The 16,131-nt window shown below is 43.6% G+C and overlaps 1 protein-coding gene across 2 annotated transcripts in view; it reads left to right on the top strand.

Moving 5' to 3' along the window:
- Positions 1 to 16,131, top strand: part of trim9 (tripartite motif containing 9) — a 36,158-nt gene that overhangs the window by 12,705 nt on the left and 7,322 nt on the right. The window contains exons 3-8 of one of the 2 annotated variants that reach the window (XM_046412801.1): positions 611 to 733; positions 10,201 to 10,311; positions 10,982 to 11,135; positions 11,772 to 11,917; positions 14,267 to 14,405; positions 16,081 to 16,119. In XM_046412801.1, the coding sequence (XP_046268757.1) occupies positions 611 to 733; positions 10,201 to 10,311; positions 10,982 to 11,135; positions 11,772 to 11,917; positions 14,267 to 14,405; positions 16,081 to 16,119 (712 nt within the window). The remainder of the gene's footprint in view (positions 1 to 610; positions 734 to 10,200; positions 10,312 to 10,981; positions 11,136 to 11,771; positions 11,918 to 14,266; positions 14,406 to 16,080; positions 16,120 to 16,131) is intronic. The other variant, XM_046412800.1, reaches the window with a different exon arrangement.

Here is a 16,131-nt window from a genome sequence, read left to right as displayed (position 1 = left end):
GGTTTGTTAAAATCTGAAGGATACTCGGTTAAGTCATGGGTCTGTATAGCATCTGAAGTTGTACTAAAGCAGACTTATGATATAAAGGTTTCATATTTGTGCATTTCTCTGCTGCTCTTTGAAAAGTGTGAGTGGTTTTAGAGAAAATGTCCTCCACTTCAAATGTACTTAATGTAACCACCATACATTGACCTGGAATACATTTTAAACCTGCTACTGTGTGTGCAGACAAAGCTGTGGTCATCTTAAGAGGCTGATTAGTGGAGGCGGAGGCGAAGGAGGAGGAGGAGGAGGGGTGGGATTAAATGCCTTCGTTGATGCTCGTCACACAGGAAGATGATGCTCCTGGGAGAACACTGTGGGAATTTGGGATGTGTGAAAGCAAACACTGCTTGGCGTAACTGTCCGTACTCGGTCACCCCACGCTGCTGACGCCTCATGGTGATGGTGGCTCGAGAATCCCACATTTTCATATGAACTCGTCTCGTTTTAGGATGGACCGAATCCAAATAAGCCATCTTTCCATCATGTTACTCATCTTCTAAAAGCAGACATCACAAGTAATATAAATCTTTTGTTTGTTTTTTTTTTCTTTCCTGTTGTCTTGCAGGAGAACGGAGTGGAGTTTGAGGCCTGTCTGGTGGCGCAGTGCGACGCCCTCATCGACGCCTTGAATCGACGCAAGGCCCAGCTGTTGGCTCGAGTGAACAAAGAGCACGAACACAAACTGAAGGTGAGTGAGCAGACACTTTGGTGCGGCATGTTCGTTCACAAGAAGCAGCACGTTATTGGAAAGTCAAACCAAGAGAGGCAAAATATAAGCAGAAGGGTCACGTGAATATGGCAGTATGAACAATAACATAAATTAGATAAAAATAAAGGCATTAGAATTAGATATTTTAGGTAAGGTTTGGCTGTTGCCGTGGTGGAAAGAAAATCACTTCCACACCGTCTCCGCTGACTGAACTGAACTGAATGCAATTAGCACCTGGCAGGATGGAAATTAATCTAAAGATTAATGGTATGTTTTAAAAACTGACGGCTGTAATGTCAAATGCGTGTTATTGTAGTTAAATTGACTAAAAATGTGTGACTGATATGTAATTTCTCTCAAATGGTTTCTTAAATTATGAAATTAAGTTATTTCTGCATTTGGAGGATTTTCTCCTTGCAGGTTTAAGATTCGGCACAGAAATTAGACAAACTTTTTTTTAAAAAAATGCACATATTTTGATTATATGTTGGCATGAAGAAGATAGATCAGGAGATCCTTGACAGATGAAGCTCGACTCCGGTGATTTAAGAGACATAAAGTGCCACATTAGTCTTTAAACCATCATACGCACTGAACAGGGGACATAACTGAGAGTCGGAAGAGGAAGAGGAGGGGGAGGGAGGAGGAGGAGGAGGGGGAGGGAGGAGGAGGAGGAGGAGGGAGGAGAGATGCATTTGTGCTGTACAGCATCCAATTTCACGCTCGGACGCGCTGTAGAATCAAGGTTTCACACATGTAGGTGTTTTTGAGAAACACGGCCTGCTCGACAACGCGCTCTCACGCTTACGCGCAGACAAACGCGTGTTCCCGTGTTTCCTCCACATATAAAATACTGGTGACGTGAAGCTTGTCGTGGATGTGCCTCATAAGTCACACACAAATTGAAAAACTCATTTCATTCCTGTCTAATTCACCACAGAAGGAGCCCGCTCGATCACTTGCCATCACTTGATCACTTGAGGTTATAGCTTCTAGTGTCTTAAATGACGTTTTTAAAAGCTTTTTTTCTGCGTGTTGTCTTTTGAGGGGTTTACGACTGAATTTGTCTTGAACCAGGCTTAACATTAAAGCAGAAGTTCAGCGTTTGGGTGAACGCGCTTGATCTCTCCTCGTCCTCCTTTTTTATCACCATGAGTTTGCCTCAGAATAAACCAGAGACTCAGGAAGTTACTGCTCGAGACCGAAAAACATGAAACAAAAGCCCTCTAAAACCAGAACATGTCATTTTACAAGTTACATGTGTTTGTATTAAGAAAACAAACCTGATTTAATGTGTTATTGGAGGTGCTGTTTGCAGTCTTCATGCTAAGCTAAGCTAACCGGCTGCAGGCTGGAGTTTAATGGCTGGTTTACAAACATGAGATTGGTGTCAATGTTCTCAACTCTCAGCAAAAAAGGAATTAAGTGTCTGTTGGGTTTGTGAAACAGCCGTTTAATTCAACATTTAATGGGATTCACTTTGGTTGAGGTTGGGAAAGATTGTGATTTTGTGTTATTAAACATCAGTTTGTGAAACACTGATGACATTCAAAACAAATTTTTCAATTTTAACTCATCCTGACACGAACAAAATGGACAATTCATGCCCATGTCCACGAATCCTCTGATTTCCTACTGAATCTACTCTGTGGCATAAAGACACTCTGAACATTGTGTTTTCCCTGCAGGATTTAGCTGAAAATATTCTCTGGTTAACAAAACTCCTATACACATTTTACACTTTAAAATATAAAACCTCTCGCTCTCACAGCAGCCGCATAAGCTGCAGCTGTTTCAGTCATCGTCTGCAGTGTCACCAGTGTCAAAAGCATGGCAGACATGACATTTTTCTGCCTGTAGTTGAAACACACAGCCACATATTTTAATAAACTGCCGCGCTCGCTTCTTTTATTGACCACAGGTGGCACAAGCTGGACCTGCGAGCTCTGAAACTGTGACATTGCAGGGCTGCAGACTGGGTTTAGGTGCATCGTGAGCACAAAACCTCATCTGTTAATGACTGATAGCTGTTGAGTGATGGATGGATGTTTACCAAGCAGCAGAGAAGCTCTGGACGCGTTCACACCTTTAGGATGGAGGAATTTTAATGTGCATCAGTGCAGATCTGTTCCCTCCCGTCGCGTCGTGTGTCGCTCACTGAGTCTTAAAGCCGGACGGTCACATTTCTCCATCACAGCTCTGACAATCTGCTCACATTTTCAGCATCGAGCCCTCGTGTTAGTCTGTGCTTCTCACTGGCTCGGGGACGCTGCTTCCATCATAAGAGTTTCCCATGGAGTCAGTGATGCAAGACGCTCTGTTCTGTGTTTCTCATTTGCTCCTGGAGGGCTCACTTGAGGTAGATATCAGCCTGACAAAAAGGGGAGGGAAGGGTAGGGATCACTGGAAGCGCCGTTTGTTTTCTGGAGTCCACCTCCAGTAATTGGAGCTCCTCTGACATGGCCAGTCAGTGGGATGTTTTCTTCTTCATTAACATGTGGCTCAGTGGCTGAGGTCATCCCGCAGCTGTAATCGAATGAGACACATTTCTGTCCCGATGGTAATGTAGTCCTTTGTGTGTGTTCCAGATGTAGCGTCTCAGATAGGATTTATTTCCATATGAAAAGCAGATTGTTGCATAAAACAAAATGCCAGCTATGCATTTTATTTGTGTCCAATTAAGACGCTAATGAAGCGCCCTGATTAATCCCGCTGAGTCGGTCACATGAGGCTCTCACCAGAAAAAGGCACAGGGAACTTAAAGTCAATTAAAACGAATTGTGACAGAGGCTGTCGCAGCTGATTTTGGCATCTCCCGCAGAGTCACCCACTGCTCTCCTCCGGTCCTGCACGCTGATGCTGAAGCCCGGTCGCCATGGCGACAGGGACATGTTGTGTTTGTTTGAAGCCGCGGAGGCGAAAAGTAGTCCTTAATAACATGAGTCAGGGTCATTTTTTCAGGAGGACTGACCTGTGTGCTTGTTGACAGATGGAAGAGGCGTAGGGCAATTTGACGGCAATTTGTCACACTATGAAAGCTCCCGCACTTCAGTCTCACTCCAACATCCGCACATTTGTTCATTAATTTAATCCTTTTTGTAAAATTTGTAAGTCGTTGTTTCTACCGATATGTAATTCTGATGGGCCTGATACTTTTTCTAAAATATTTTTATAGAAAAACAATTGAACTGAGAGATGTAACAGCCTCCACTTCAAGTCTACATAATACGGAGGACATGATGTACCACAGCTCGGCTCGTAGCCGACTGAAAATTGCACACTCAGTCTTACACTGGTGGCAGTTTTCCTTTTTTTTTTCTTCCAATTTTCTTTCTTTGAGGAAGACATTTTTCTCACTTTATGTCAGTGCCATATGGAAATCACCTCCCAAAGAAGTAAAATTTGTTCAGTTGATCATCCATCATAGAGCACTTTTTACAGGCTTCCTTTTTGTGTTAAAAGTTTGCCACAAAGAGCAGAGATTGTGCATTCAGTGTTGGAAACTTACATCCAGCAGCTCTGGATTCACAAACTGTCCCGTTGATGAAAATCAAGCACATTATAGTAACAATTAGGCCACATGGACGCTGTGGAGAGAACATGTGGCTTCTGACTTTTCATGCATTGTAAAGTTGTAGTTCTGCTGCCGACTCTCAGGTCTCAAAAGTCTGAGCTTTTCACAATCACTTGAATGCACCCACAACAAGAGTCTTTTAGGGACAAGAGAGTAGTTTGGGTAATGCGCTTATTACGTTTAACACCAAGCAGAGGGAGCTAAGAGCTAAGATATAACATGTTAATTTAAGCTTTAGAGGTGGTGATAGTCAGAGTCAGACTGGCTGTTCATTGTCTCCGGTCTTTATGATAATGGAATAAAGTTTTAATGTAATCTGCTGTCAGTGCCTGTCGCTGTACTTCACGTGGGAGATTCAAGCTCACAGAGTCAGCAGTGAATCGATGAGGGATTCTTCTGATTACAGAAACACAGAGTCAGTCAGGCTCTCCTGCTCTGAAGTTTGCCACCGGATGCTTCGTCCTCTGGACACCCAGTCCAGGTTGTTTAATGAGCACAGCTGCGCTGAGGATATTTTTATTTCCACCGGAGTGATTCGCCAACCTCTTTGTTGACTCCTTACTGCCTGACTAAGCCTGCTGCTCCAGGGGATCCCTGCTCCCCAGGGTCCCCCCAGACTTTCAGGCGCTCAAACATGGGAAACAGTTTGGACTGTACAGCAGCTGAGAGATGAAGTCAGGAAAGAGTAAAGAACACTGGAGGCGTATACTGAACGATTAATTCTCCCACTGTGAATGACAGTTTTTATTGCTGCAGTGGGATCCGCAGCAGCGAGGATGAGCATGAAATATTAAGCCTGCTGCCGAAGTCACCGTCAGGGTGTTGTTCATCAGTATTCTCTTTGTAAAATGCTCAATCTTTCACCAGGAGGCTCACCAACAACTTTAATATTTTCGCCACTGATTAAGCTGCCGCTTCTTGTCTCATTTAATCAGTAAATTCCGGAGTTTAAAGATGTCATAAAATTACAAACAGTGTCCACTCCAGTTTGTCTCATTTTGTCTGACCAACAGTCCAAAATCAGTTCAGCAAAAACAGATAAAATGAGATCATTTTCACAGATTTATTATTTTTTTTATGAGAAAAAATGGCTGAAATGGTTGCTGATTATTGTTCTGTCTACTGACTTATCAACTAATTGTTCATCAAATCAACTCTAATCATTCAAGCCGTTTATTGAACTAAAAATTGAGTCACCTTGGTCTCTCATGATTTCCTGACATTTTACAGATGATTCAGCAATTCACTAAAGTAATAACTAACAATCAACAATGAAAATAGTACAGCAGCTGTCATTTTGACCCCTTCACCTGTTTTCATTTATTACAGAATATCTCGTGTTTACTTTAAGAACGTGAAGCTCCGGTCGTGTTTTCAATGCGTCCGACTGAGTAAGAGCCCCGCTGACGCAGAGTAGGCGGCGCCTTGATCCTCGCTGGCAGCTGAGGGTCTGTGGAGGTGGCGCTTGTCACTTCCTCTGACCATCACTGCGGCGTGGAACATGCGGGACAAAGCTGGGAGTGATTTCCATCCCTTTATTCACCCTCCCTTTCATCCTTGAGCACTTTGATTCCCATCACAGCCTCCCTTGTATTTCCTTTGCCTTCCTGCTCGTCTTTCACGCTCTCTCTTTCCTTAACCATTTTTCTTCCTCTCCTCTTTTGCCTCCCTTCTCGTCTTTCTCTCCCTCTGTCATTCCCATCTTTCGCCTTCCTTTGCCTCTTTCACCCGGTCTAACCCCTCTTTTCTCTGCGTCACAGCTCTGCCTTCCTCCTCCCACTGTGTTTCTACTTCAATCCACAGTATGTTGGTATCATTAAATCATTTTCACGCACTTCCATAATTTCAGACCTTTATGCCGTGGCTGACTGTATGCCAGCCTGTGCTGCTGGTTAGGAGACTGCAGTCACACAAGGCCAAAAGTGCCGCAGTGGCCTAATAATCACCACAGAAACCGATAGGGGAGGGTCGTTTATTCCACCTGCAGACTCGAGCAACATGTGCACCTGATGTGAAACTGGATAAGAGAAGAGGGAAGAAGAGAAGAATCAGCTTTATTGACAGTATATATATGTTTACATACACACACTGAATTCGTCTTCTGCATTTGACCCATCCTTAGTTGAACACACACATGCAACACCCGGCAAATTACATGCAGTGAAACACACAGGAGCAGTGAGCAGCATCAAGCGCCTGGGGAGCATATTGGGGGGTTAGGTGCCTTGCTCAAGGGCACATCAGCCGGCTGATGGAGGGGGGGAGCATTTTTTTTCAAACGTGCTGTTTTGGGTAACTCGCTCTCATAGAGATGGGCAGACACAGTTAGCGACTAGCTGATGGACATACTGGAGCTTTGAGCCGCTAAAGGACAGATAGTTGGTGGAGACCAAAACGTGGGCTAAAAATGAATCAATGTTGGACATCACCAAGCGTTAACAAGTTTACCACATCAATTTAAATATTGATGTCAGTATTGTGTTTACAGCTTGTTTCCAGTGCCCCCCCCCCCTCCCTTGTCATAAAAACATTTTCAGGTGATGTTAGCAGCTCCTTTTCAACAAGATGCTTTAATGACTCTGAGAATTAATTTCTCACTTAGGGGGATGAAGAAACGTAACGAAAACCAGCTTTAAAGGGACACATTACAGTATGTTGCAGCACTCCTGGCACCCGGTGACCCTGTATGACGACGTGCTTAATCACTATGACAGCCACATATGTGTGAGAGCTCATGTCTCAAACTGTGGCCCACTTACCCAGCTGGCTCTGCCCTCCACCTCCAATCCGCTCCTCTCGTTTTCTCTTCTCCATCCCACCTCAAGCTGCCGCTGTCCTTTCATTCTGCGTTAGATTCAGATGCGTGAATCTTCGCTCTGCTGATTATCTACCCATCAGCTGGTGGCCGGTGGCAGCTCTTATGTGTTATTCTGACGCTGATGTAAAGCAGATTTCGGGATAGATGACAGGAGTGCTCGAGAGAGGCCGCTCAGTAAGCAGCAGCGAGGGTCGAAGCTGAGAGTAAAAGAAAAAGGGAAGGGCCACCGCATATCTCCACAGACTTAAGTAAAATGCTTATGTATTGTACTGTGTGAATTAAAAGATTGTGATTCCAGCCGCGTACAGAGGAGGGACAGCAAGTCTGATTGTTTAACAGGCAGAAACAGCAGTGAGAAACTCGTCCTGGAGCGATGCCAGACCACTGCAGGAGTGTGGATGTTCCAGGCCTGACACAGCAGGGAGGGTTTGGCCCTCAGCCAGAGGAAATATAGACTCAATCATCAGAGCTGGAGTGAAATCTCCTCTCGCTGTATGGGAAGAGAGGTGAAACGCGGCCCTCGTCCGGCTGATTGCAGCACTAAGAAGGGGGAATAATTAGAATACGATTAGATGAATTTCTGTAAATGTTTATTTGCTTGAAAATATTCTGTTTGCGGTTAATATTTAATCCTCTTGGAGCGCAGTCTGACCTACAATTTGTTCTGTTTAGTGTGAACCTTGCAGGAGAAGTTGCATTTTTATGTTTGGTTCATTTGAGTTCACGTTGTCTTACAGCAAATGGACCAAAGCTGAGCTAAGTTGTAGCCAGAGGGGATGCATAACCGCAGATATTTTGGCAGAATGAAGGAGGTCAAAACAAATGGTGTTCCAGACTCTGTGACTGAGTATGAGATTATTTGCACACTTTGCAGCAGAAAAGGCCGAAGAAGAGGAGATGAAGGGTCTTCAGTGGCTCCGAACTGTAAAATCCTCTTTCTGAAAGCGTTTTTGTGAAGTTTGCCTGAAGGCGCACAAGGTCACTTAAAATGGTTTTCAGCTGCCCCAACAAACTGAACAGGGAACGGAAGGTTTTGAGTCAAATGTAGTAAAGTATATTGAAGTGTTTATCAGCCAAAAATCGACAGTCTCATCTGTGTAGTTATACTGTGATAAAGTGTCAAAATTGCCCACAAATACTTGATGCTACGCAGAGGACAAATCAAATGATATTATGTGGACAAAAGTAATGGGACATCAGACCATTACACCAACAGGGACTTTTAACAACATCACATTCTAAATATGCAGATAATTTTGCAGCTCTAACAGCTTCCACTCTTCTGTGAAGGCTTTCCACAAGATCTGAGTGTTTCTGTATAGGATTTGTTTTCCATTCATGCAGTAGAGCTTTTGTGAGCTCAGACACTGACCAAAAGGCAGTGGACCAAAAGGCCTGGCTCACAATCTCTGTTCCAGTTCATCCCAAAGGTGTTGGATGGGGTTGAGGTCAGGACTCTGTGTGGGCCAGTCAAGTTCTTCCACACCAAACTCATCCAACCATGTCTTTATGGAGCTTTGCTTTGTGCACTGAGGCACAGTCATGCTGGAATAGAAAAGGGCCTTCAACAAACTGTTGCCACAAAGTTGGAAGCATAGCATTGTCCAAAATGTCTTGGTATGCTGAAGCATTAAGATTTCCCTTCACTTCACACCGAGCCAAACCCTGAAAAACAGCCCACACCACACCTGAATTCAATAATAAAGAGGTGTGTCTGAATACTTTTTGAACAGGGGTTGTGTTCAAGCTTTCTCTGTGTGAGTGTGTAACCCTGCATACTGTATGCTTACAGAGCTGTAACTACATGAGAGTCTTTGCTGTTTCCTGCGTGTCAGTGGTGTAATATTTGCATCTTGATGCAGTGTGGCTGCAGTCATCAGTAAATCATCTTCATGTGTTCTGTCAGTCTCGGAGTGGCTGCAGAAAGGATTTTCCTCTCTGTTCAGCCCCTTGGATAGCAGCAGTTTCTGTTACCTAGCAACTCTCGGTCCAGCACCTCCATTTATTTCTCACTGCTGTGAGGAGGCTCTGTGGACATCGGTAGTGTCAGAGGGAATCTCCCCAGTCACGTCGATCAAATATCTTGTATGTGCGATAAGGAGGGCTACGTAATCAATTTAAAACTGTTCCCTCGTATTCAGATCACGTTGTGGGAGGATAAATTATGAATACTGGGGAGGCAGCAATAGAAATCACATTCGTTTTTTGTGCCAGACTGATTTTTTTTAGACGTCGAATGTTTTTTCTGAGTGTTTCTGCTTGCAAAAAAAAAAATGTGTGCATGTTTTGATTTTGATTTTAGGTTTAGATTGAAGTGTAGCTCCCCAGATGGACAGAAAAAATATTTTAGAGCCTCTGGGGTATCTGATGTAACCGGTGATGCTAACGATGCTGTTTGCCCGGCCAGCGTGTGAAAACAAAATGTCACTTTCCTTCCGCTAACGTCAATAACGGCATCAACTGCCGATGTCCCTTCAGCCTCGTCTTCCTCCCTCAATCTGTGTCTCAAAAAGAAGAAAAAATCAATGGGTCACTTCAATAGTCCTGGTGTTAAGCTCACTATCCGTGTTCCTCGTGGTCGCCTCATCCTCTTCACCCGTTAACAGCCTTGTTTAATCTGTGTGTTCTGTTCTGTTCTGTCCTTTTCAGTGTTGCCATTTTTTTGTTGTCTCAAGTTCTTCCTGCATCTCTTTGTCTTCTCTTTGATTTTGTCTTTCTTCGCCCCTCATTTATCAACACTTTGTTTACTCCCCTCTAACTTCTCTTCGGTTTTTCCCTTTCCTCTTCGGTTCCTGCTCTATTTATACTCTACAGCACTCGTACACTTTATTAAACCATATTTGCCCATTTTATTCATGTTCCACAACAGAGTGATTACCGGAAAAGGGCGCTGATTAACATATGATTAACTTCTGTATGCTCGCTGGTGTTGTATAGGTGTGCTATACGTGCAAAACTCAGTTCCTCTCCATGGCTGTTTCTTCATTTCGCTTCCTCTTTTCCACGATCCCTCTTTTTTAAAAAAAAAAACTTTTTTTTTTTTTTTTTATCCAGGTGGTTCGGGATCAGATCTCCCACTGCACGGTGAAGCTACGTCAGACCACGGGGTTGATGGAGTACTGTCTGGAGGTCATCAAGGAGAATGACCCCAGTGGTTTCCTGCAGGTAAAGATGCATCACAATTCAAGTCACGTCTAGAAGCTACAGCGCTCATGTTTTCATGCCTCATGTGACAATTAGGGAAGTGGAGGAGAATGGAAAATGTTTGCAAGCTTTTTTAGCTCATAACCTCTAAAGAGGATACAATTTTGACTTAAAACCTCTCATCTGTGTTTGTGTGTGGCTACGAGTTGTGACCACCTCAACCAACGAGTGATTTCCTTTGTTATCACTATAAACAATGCCCAGAAACTGAGTTTAATTTTGTATGTGACCCAAGACTACATCCTCTAACCTCCTCTGTTCAGCATCTTCATGCTCTCACTGATTGAAAAAAATAACAAAATATCTTTTATGCAGACAACACCCAGATTTATATATGACAATATCGTGATAAGTGGCTATGGGCACACTACAAGTCACATGGGTTACATTATATATATATATATATATATATATATAACATTAATGGTTTCCTAATAATTTCCTGTTAATTTCCTTGGAGTATAAATGGTACTAAATTTGCCAACAATGTTTTTTTCCTTGAAGAAAGAGCTTCTTTGAATGCTGACCAGGAGTTTCCTTGAGGCTCTGATGATGAAGGCTGTCGTTTGTCGTTACAGATTGTAAAGCTAGTGTTTTAGCTGTGAATCAATTTCTCCATTGTTGTTCTCAGATCTCCGACGCTTTGATCCGGAGGGTCCACATGACCGAGGGCCAGTGGGGGAAGGGAACACTCACCCCCAGGATGACCAGCGACTTTGACCTCACTCTGGACAGCGGACCCCTCCTGCAGACGATCCACCAGCTGGACTTTGTTCAGATGAAAGGTAACAGGAGAGGAGATAATGGGCAGAGATTACACAGGAGTGGATGAGAGGAGAGCACATCACAGAAGGAGTCTTTTTTTAAAACTCTGAGAGGCAAGTTCGAGCCTTCTTGAGAGCTGATGTCTTCTCTCCTGAAGTGTTTTTAAATCTCTACCAGCCTGTGAAAGAGCTGCTCTGTAGTCAGACTGACTGCTGTCAAGAAAAATCACAATAATGTACCTGCAGAGTTAACTAAATTAACTAAACTACATTGTTGACCTCGGTTCTTTAGGGGCAGCTTTTCCTTTCAAAATCACAAATCATTTCACAAGTAAACATAAAAATGTATTCAGAAGCAGTCAGAGTTTAGGGACTTGGTCAATGCATGCACATTTGTTTTGATTTTTGCAATTACGTACCTGCTTTACACAGTGTGATATCACTGACATACTCAAGGTGTTTGGTAAAATGTAAATTACTCAAAAGGACATGGAGGTTTGGTTGTGTTTATTTTCATGACTCAGAAGCCTTTGATTAATGCATTATGAACTGATAAATATTGAACAGATCTTTGTGCAGTACAGAGTCAAGGTAGTGAGTGTGAGTCGTTTCTTATCTCAGTCGGCTGTAATCCAGCCTGGTTTCTCCCCTCCTCAGTCCCAGCTGCTCCTATGCTCCAGCTGGAGGAATGCTGCACTCAGAACAACAGCGCCACGTTGTCATGGAAACAGCCACCGCTCTCCACCATCGCCGTGGACGGATACATCCTGGAGCTGGACGATGGAAACGGGGGGCCGTTCAGGGTAGGTTTACCCTCTGCAGGTACTCTTTTGACTCCACTGATTAACGACTTGTGCGTCGACTTTAACAGAAGACAGACGGGACTTTTACTTATAAAACCCCAGCAGGAGGAGTTTTTGTGGGATTTACATTTAGATTACACGATAAGTTAAAAAAAGTAAGAAGTAGAAGTAAAAAAACAGGAGCAGCTACAGTAAGAATTGACTTTTACAGAACAGAAGCCCCCCTCCGTCTCAACAAAGACCCCTTCATTTGGTGCCAGGGAGGACACCAGCTCAGCCAGGGGAATTTGAAAGCAACGCTTTGTCACTGAAATCCCTCAAGACAAAGTGTGATAGCCGTGCTGAGCTCTGAGTGATATGAGAGCAGGTCATGTGACACGCCGTAGTGAGGCATTGAATGACACGGTGCTAGGAGAAAGGGTCTGCAAAGCAGCTGTCAGCTGAGATGATCCCACAGGAAGTGTGATCTGGGATCAAAGCAGCATTCTTACCTTCTCACAGGTTCACCATGTAATCCATCCACCCCAAGACCCTCCCTCGTCTTCTGTACACTGAGGCCTCCGCTTTGTTATAATGGCAACGTAAACCTCCTGAACAATACCTTCGGTACAATGGGAGAGGATATCTGTGTGCGACCTCTAAACCTGTCCAGCACTGTGGGCTTGTTGACTCGCATAACAATCAGTCTGGGAGATCTTTTCACTTTCTGCAAGTGATCTTAAACTTTCTGATGAAGCTCCCTGCTGACTATTTTAAATAAACTTTTTTATTGTTGCATTCCTGCTCTGTGAGTGGGAAACAAATGAGTCTTTTACACACAGAGGGAAATAAGATTATGATGTTTACTGGTGGAGAAAAAAAGCCTTCATCATTAGAGCCTAAAGGAAAGGAGACTTTTTTCATATTATCAGAAACTATTCTGAGAGTAAATGCTGAAAGTGCTATCTGCAGGCCTTGAAAAATCTTAAAAATCATTGAAAAGAAAGACTTAATTTAATTAAGTCTAAAAATGGGGATTGTTTCTACAGTGCTTTGTGCTGCAGGAAGCTGTTCAGTCCTGCTTGTGGAGTTTCAGTTCGAACCCTCTCACCTGTATTAAACACTGTCAGAACAGCTGCTGCACTCAGAAGCTTTCAGTTGTTATGTTAATTAGTTATGTCATTATTAATAATTGTTATTTGCTGCAGGGAAGTACAACGGCCATACGGGCAAAGGGTCCAATACCACCAACCCTGAATAAACTCGTCGGGTTTAAGCCTTTAATAGAGCCACGAAACACTAAAACTCCAATTTACTGTAATTCCCATATTTTAATCTCAGCCTTTTCTCAAACTGTTGTCAGCTTTTCGTAGCTCTCAAAATAGCACAACATGCCCATGTGATTCTCCAAACAGCTTGTGCAGCTTAATTAAAGTGGTCTGATTTGGCTTTCATGCTACCTGCACACGCATGCTGCAGTAACCGGTGTAAACAGATGACCCTGTCCACTTTAGTGCTTTGTGAGGAGGCTGAAATGGGACCGCAGTTTGCCTCCTGTAGTCTCAGAGCATCAGCTAAACACTCCCTGTGTGATGTGAATGGTCCAGCTGTCTGTGGAGGCGTCCAGTGTTTTAATTTAGAAAAAGCAGCCACTGACCTGAAGCCGGTTTACTCTCTGAGTTTTGTTGAGTTTTGTTGAGTTTTGTTGCTTTCACCCTAACCCTAACCCATTCTGCGTTCTCTAATTCATTACAAATGTTCCTTAAGAGGGGTCTCATTTACATCCAGCCCGCCAACAGATCCACCAACTGCATCCGCTAACTGCTAATTGGTAGGCAGTCCATGCCAAATTGTGTTAAAGCTTGGAGATGTTTCTTCACAGTAAAGCACATTTTGGAACTTTGTGTGATGTTTTTTGATTCAACTTCACGATTTTTCTTCAGTTTTTTAGTCTGAACAAGCTGTCATCCTGTGTGTGCATCACCCGAAGCTGAACTCAGATCACTGTGTGTTGTACCTGTGTAGGCCCACCTGCACTTTGCCAAAAATCTATTTTCCAAATCACACAGGAAGTTTTCTCTTCTTCTCTCTGACTCACTGAGGCTCGCCAACACAACGCCTCGCTGAGCTTGGCGAGTTGTGTCTCCGTGTCTATTTATACTCCAATGTGGGCTGCATCGCCCACGCTCAGTTGTACACACTCACACTCTCACTCCATACACTCGTCGCCAAATCCAAAAGGGACGCTCCTTCAGAAGCGGCGCCGGCTGGGTTAAAAAAATTCAAAACAGCATGACTGTCTGTCCTGTGTCATGATTACTCACTTGATGTATCCGCCAGCTTAACAGGAAACGCTGTGTGTCTTTACAGGAAGTGTATGTGGGGACAGAGACCATCTGCACGGTGGACGGGCTCCACTTCAACAGCACGTACAAATCCAGAGTGAAGGCCTTCAATGCCAGTGGAGTGGGCCAGTACAGCAAGACACTGATCATGCAGACCTCTGAGAGTACGTTAAGCATCATCTCCTCCTACTACTACTTATACCTTTACACTGTATACTGTATACCGTATACATATTTAAGGAAAAATACCCTCTTAAAACAGAATTCATTAATTTTGTCCTCTGATCTTGAATGGTCCCGTCAGAGTTTAGAACAAAGCTGTCTGTTTAGAATCCAGAGCCAAGACTCAAGTCTGTGTTGCCGATGAAACAGACTTATTAGTGCTTCTCCGCTGGCAGAGCTGAACTCAGCCACCTTCATATATTTCTGATTAAGAAAGCAAACTTTATTTGCAGTATACAGCACTTTTGGAAGCAGCAGGGACAGCTTGAGTTGACCAGTAAGTCAGCCGAGTGCCTACAGGATTATTCTTACACTGTAAAATGTCACACACAGTATGTGTCTTTGTCACAAGGAGATTCGTATTAAGATTGTTTTTTACATTAAAAAGCTCATATTTCATCATCAGCTACAAATACGTTTATCATTGGTGACCTCAAAAATCCCATGCACATTATTTCCAGTTTGCTCAGGTGTCTTACCCAAAGGTGTTTGACACAAATGTTTTTTGCATGATCAGATTTTCAAAAAGTGTATCAGTTACAATTCTGTTGATATTATGTTTGTTTTATGCTATGATGAATCGCAAACACAATCTGACCGTTGCTCCAGCAAACAACTGGACAGGTTTATTTAATCACAGGTCTAATAATTGTAAGAGTCTTGGCTCGATTTCCTGCTTCTTCTTCTGTGGATTTTGCTGCTCGTTAGCAGCAAATAAGTCTTGGCTGAACTCAAGCAGATCTTAAGAGTAATAAAATGTTGCTGTCAGATTAAAGCCTTGCATCTTCAGAATGACAACTTCTGAGAAATTTTGGGAAAAAGAGAACTTACTCACAACCCCCAACCCCCTTCAGATTGAAAACCATACATTCTGAGTAATCATGTGTTTGAAAGGAGAGCCATCAAACCTCCCCATCCTGTTTTATCGTTCATGTAGCCCAAACATAATAACAGTGAAAGGCTCCAAAATATCAGTTGCAAGGTTTTAACCCAAAAGCAGCAGCGTCAGGATGTGAATTCTGTTTGAGGGTGTGTTTGAGCTTTTAAACCAGATACATCCTGTAGCTGGTTCGCGTATAATCCACCCACGCGCTTGCTTTCCCATTAGTTAAATGCTGCTCTGTGTAGATGGGGAAGCTTGTCATCCATCAGTGGAGCTGAAAGGACCAGACAGTCTCCCTACCTGGCAGAGAGAGCACTGAGCACCTGTCGGGGGCCGTCCAAAGAGATTCAACCACTCACATGTTTCCGGTGTTTTTTGCAGAGTGCTGCCATCCTTCACCCTGACCAGACTTTTATCCCTCCTCCCCGACAGACAGAAAAGTGTGAAATTCTCCGTCATACCTCTCCTTTCTCTTTGTTTTCAAGTCTGTTCTTTTGAAGTCTCCTCTGATCTGTTCCTGGGAACTCTTTGGCTTTGTTTTGGTGGACCTCCTCTGTGGCGTTTCGGCCACTGAGTTGAAGCAGCTCCCCTGATCAAACCTGGTTTTTACCCTCTCATCCACCCCTCCCGACCCCTCTACACTGTCTGCTTCACTGCTTCGCTACAATCTCCTCCTGCCCTCTTTTCTTTTTCCCCTTTTCCTCTCTTCTCTCCCCCTTCATTTCACATTTCAGCGGGACTCCCTCCATGCGATATTCAGTCTATAGGCACAGGTATGGACGGCT

Source organism: Scatophagus argus, chromosome 15 (genome assembly GCF_020382885.2).
Source record: "Scatophagus argus isolate fScaArg1 chromosome 15, fScaArg1.pri, whole genome shotgun sequence".
In the NCBI taxonomy this organism is placed as follows: domain Eukaryota; kingdom Metazoa; phylum Chordata; class Actinopteri; family Scatophagidae; genus Scatophagus; species Scatophagus argus.
The sequence above is the reverse complement of the archived record's forward strand: the minus strand, read 5'-3'. Positions and strand labels throughout refer to the sequence as shown.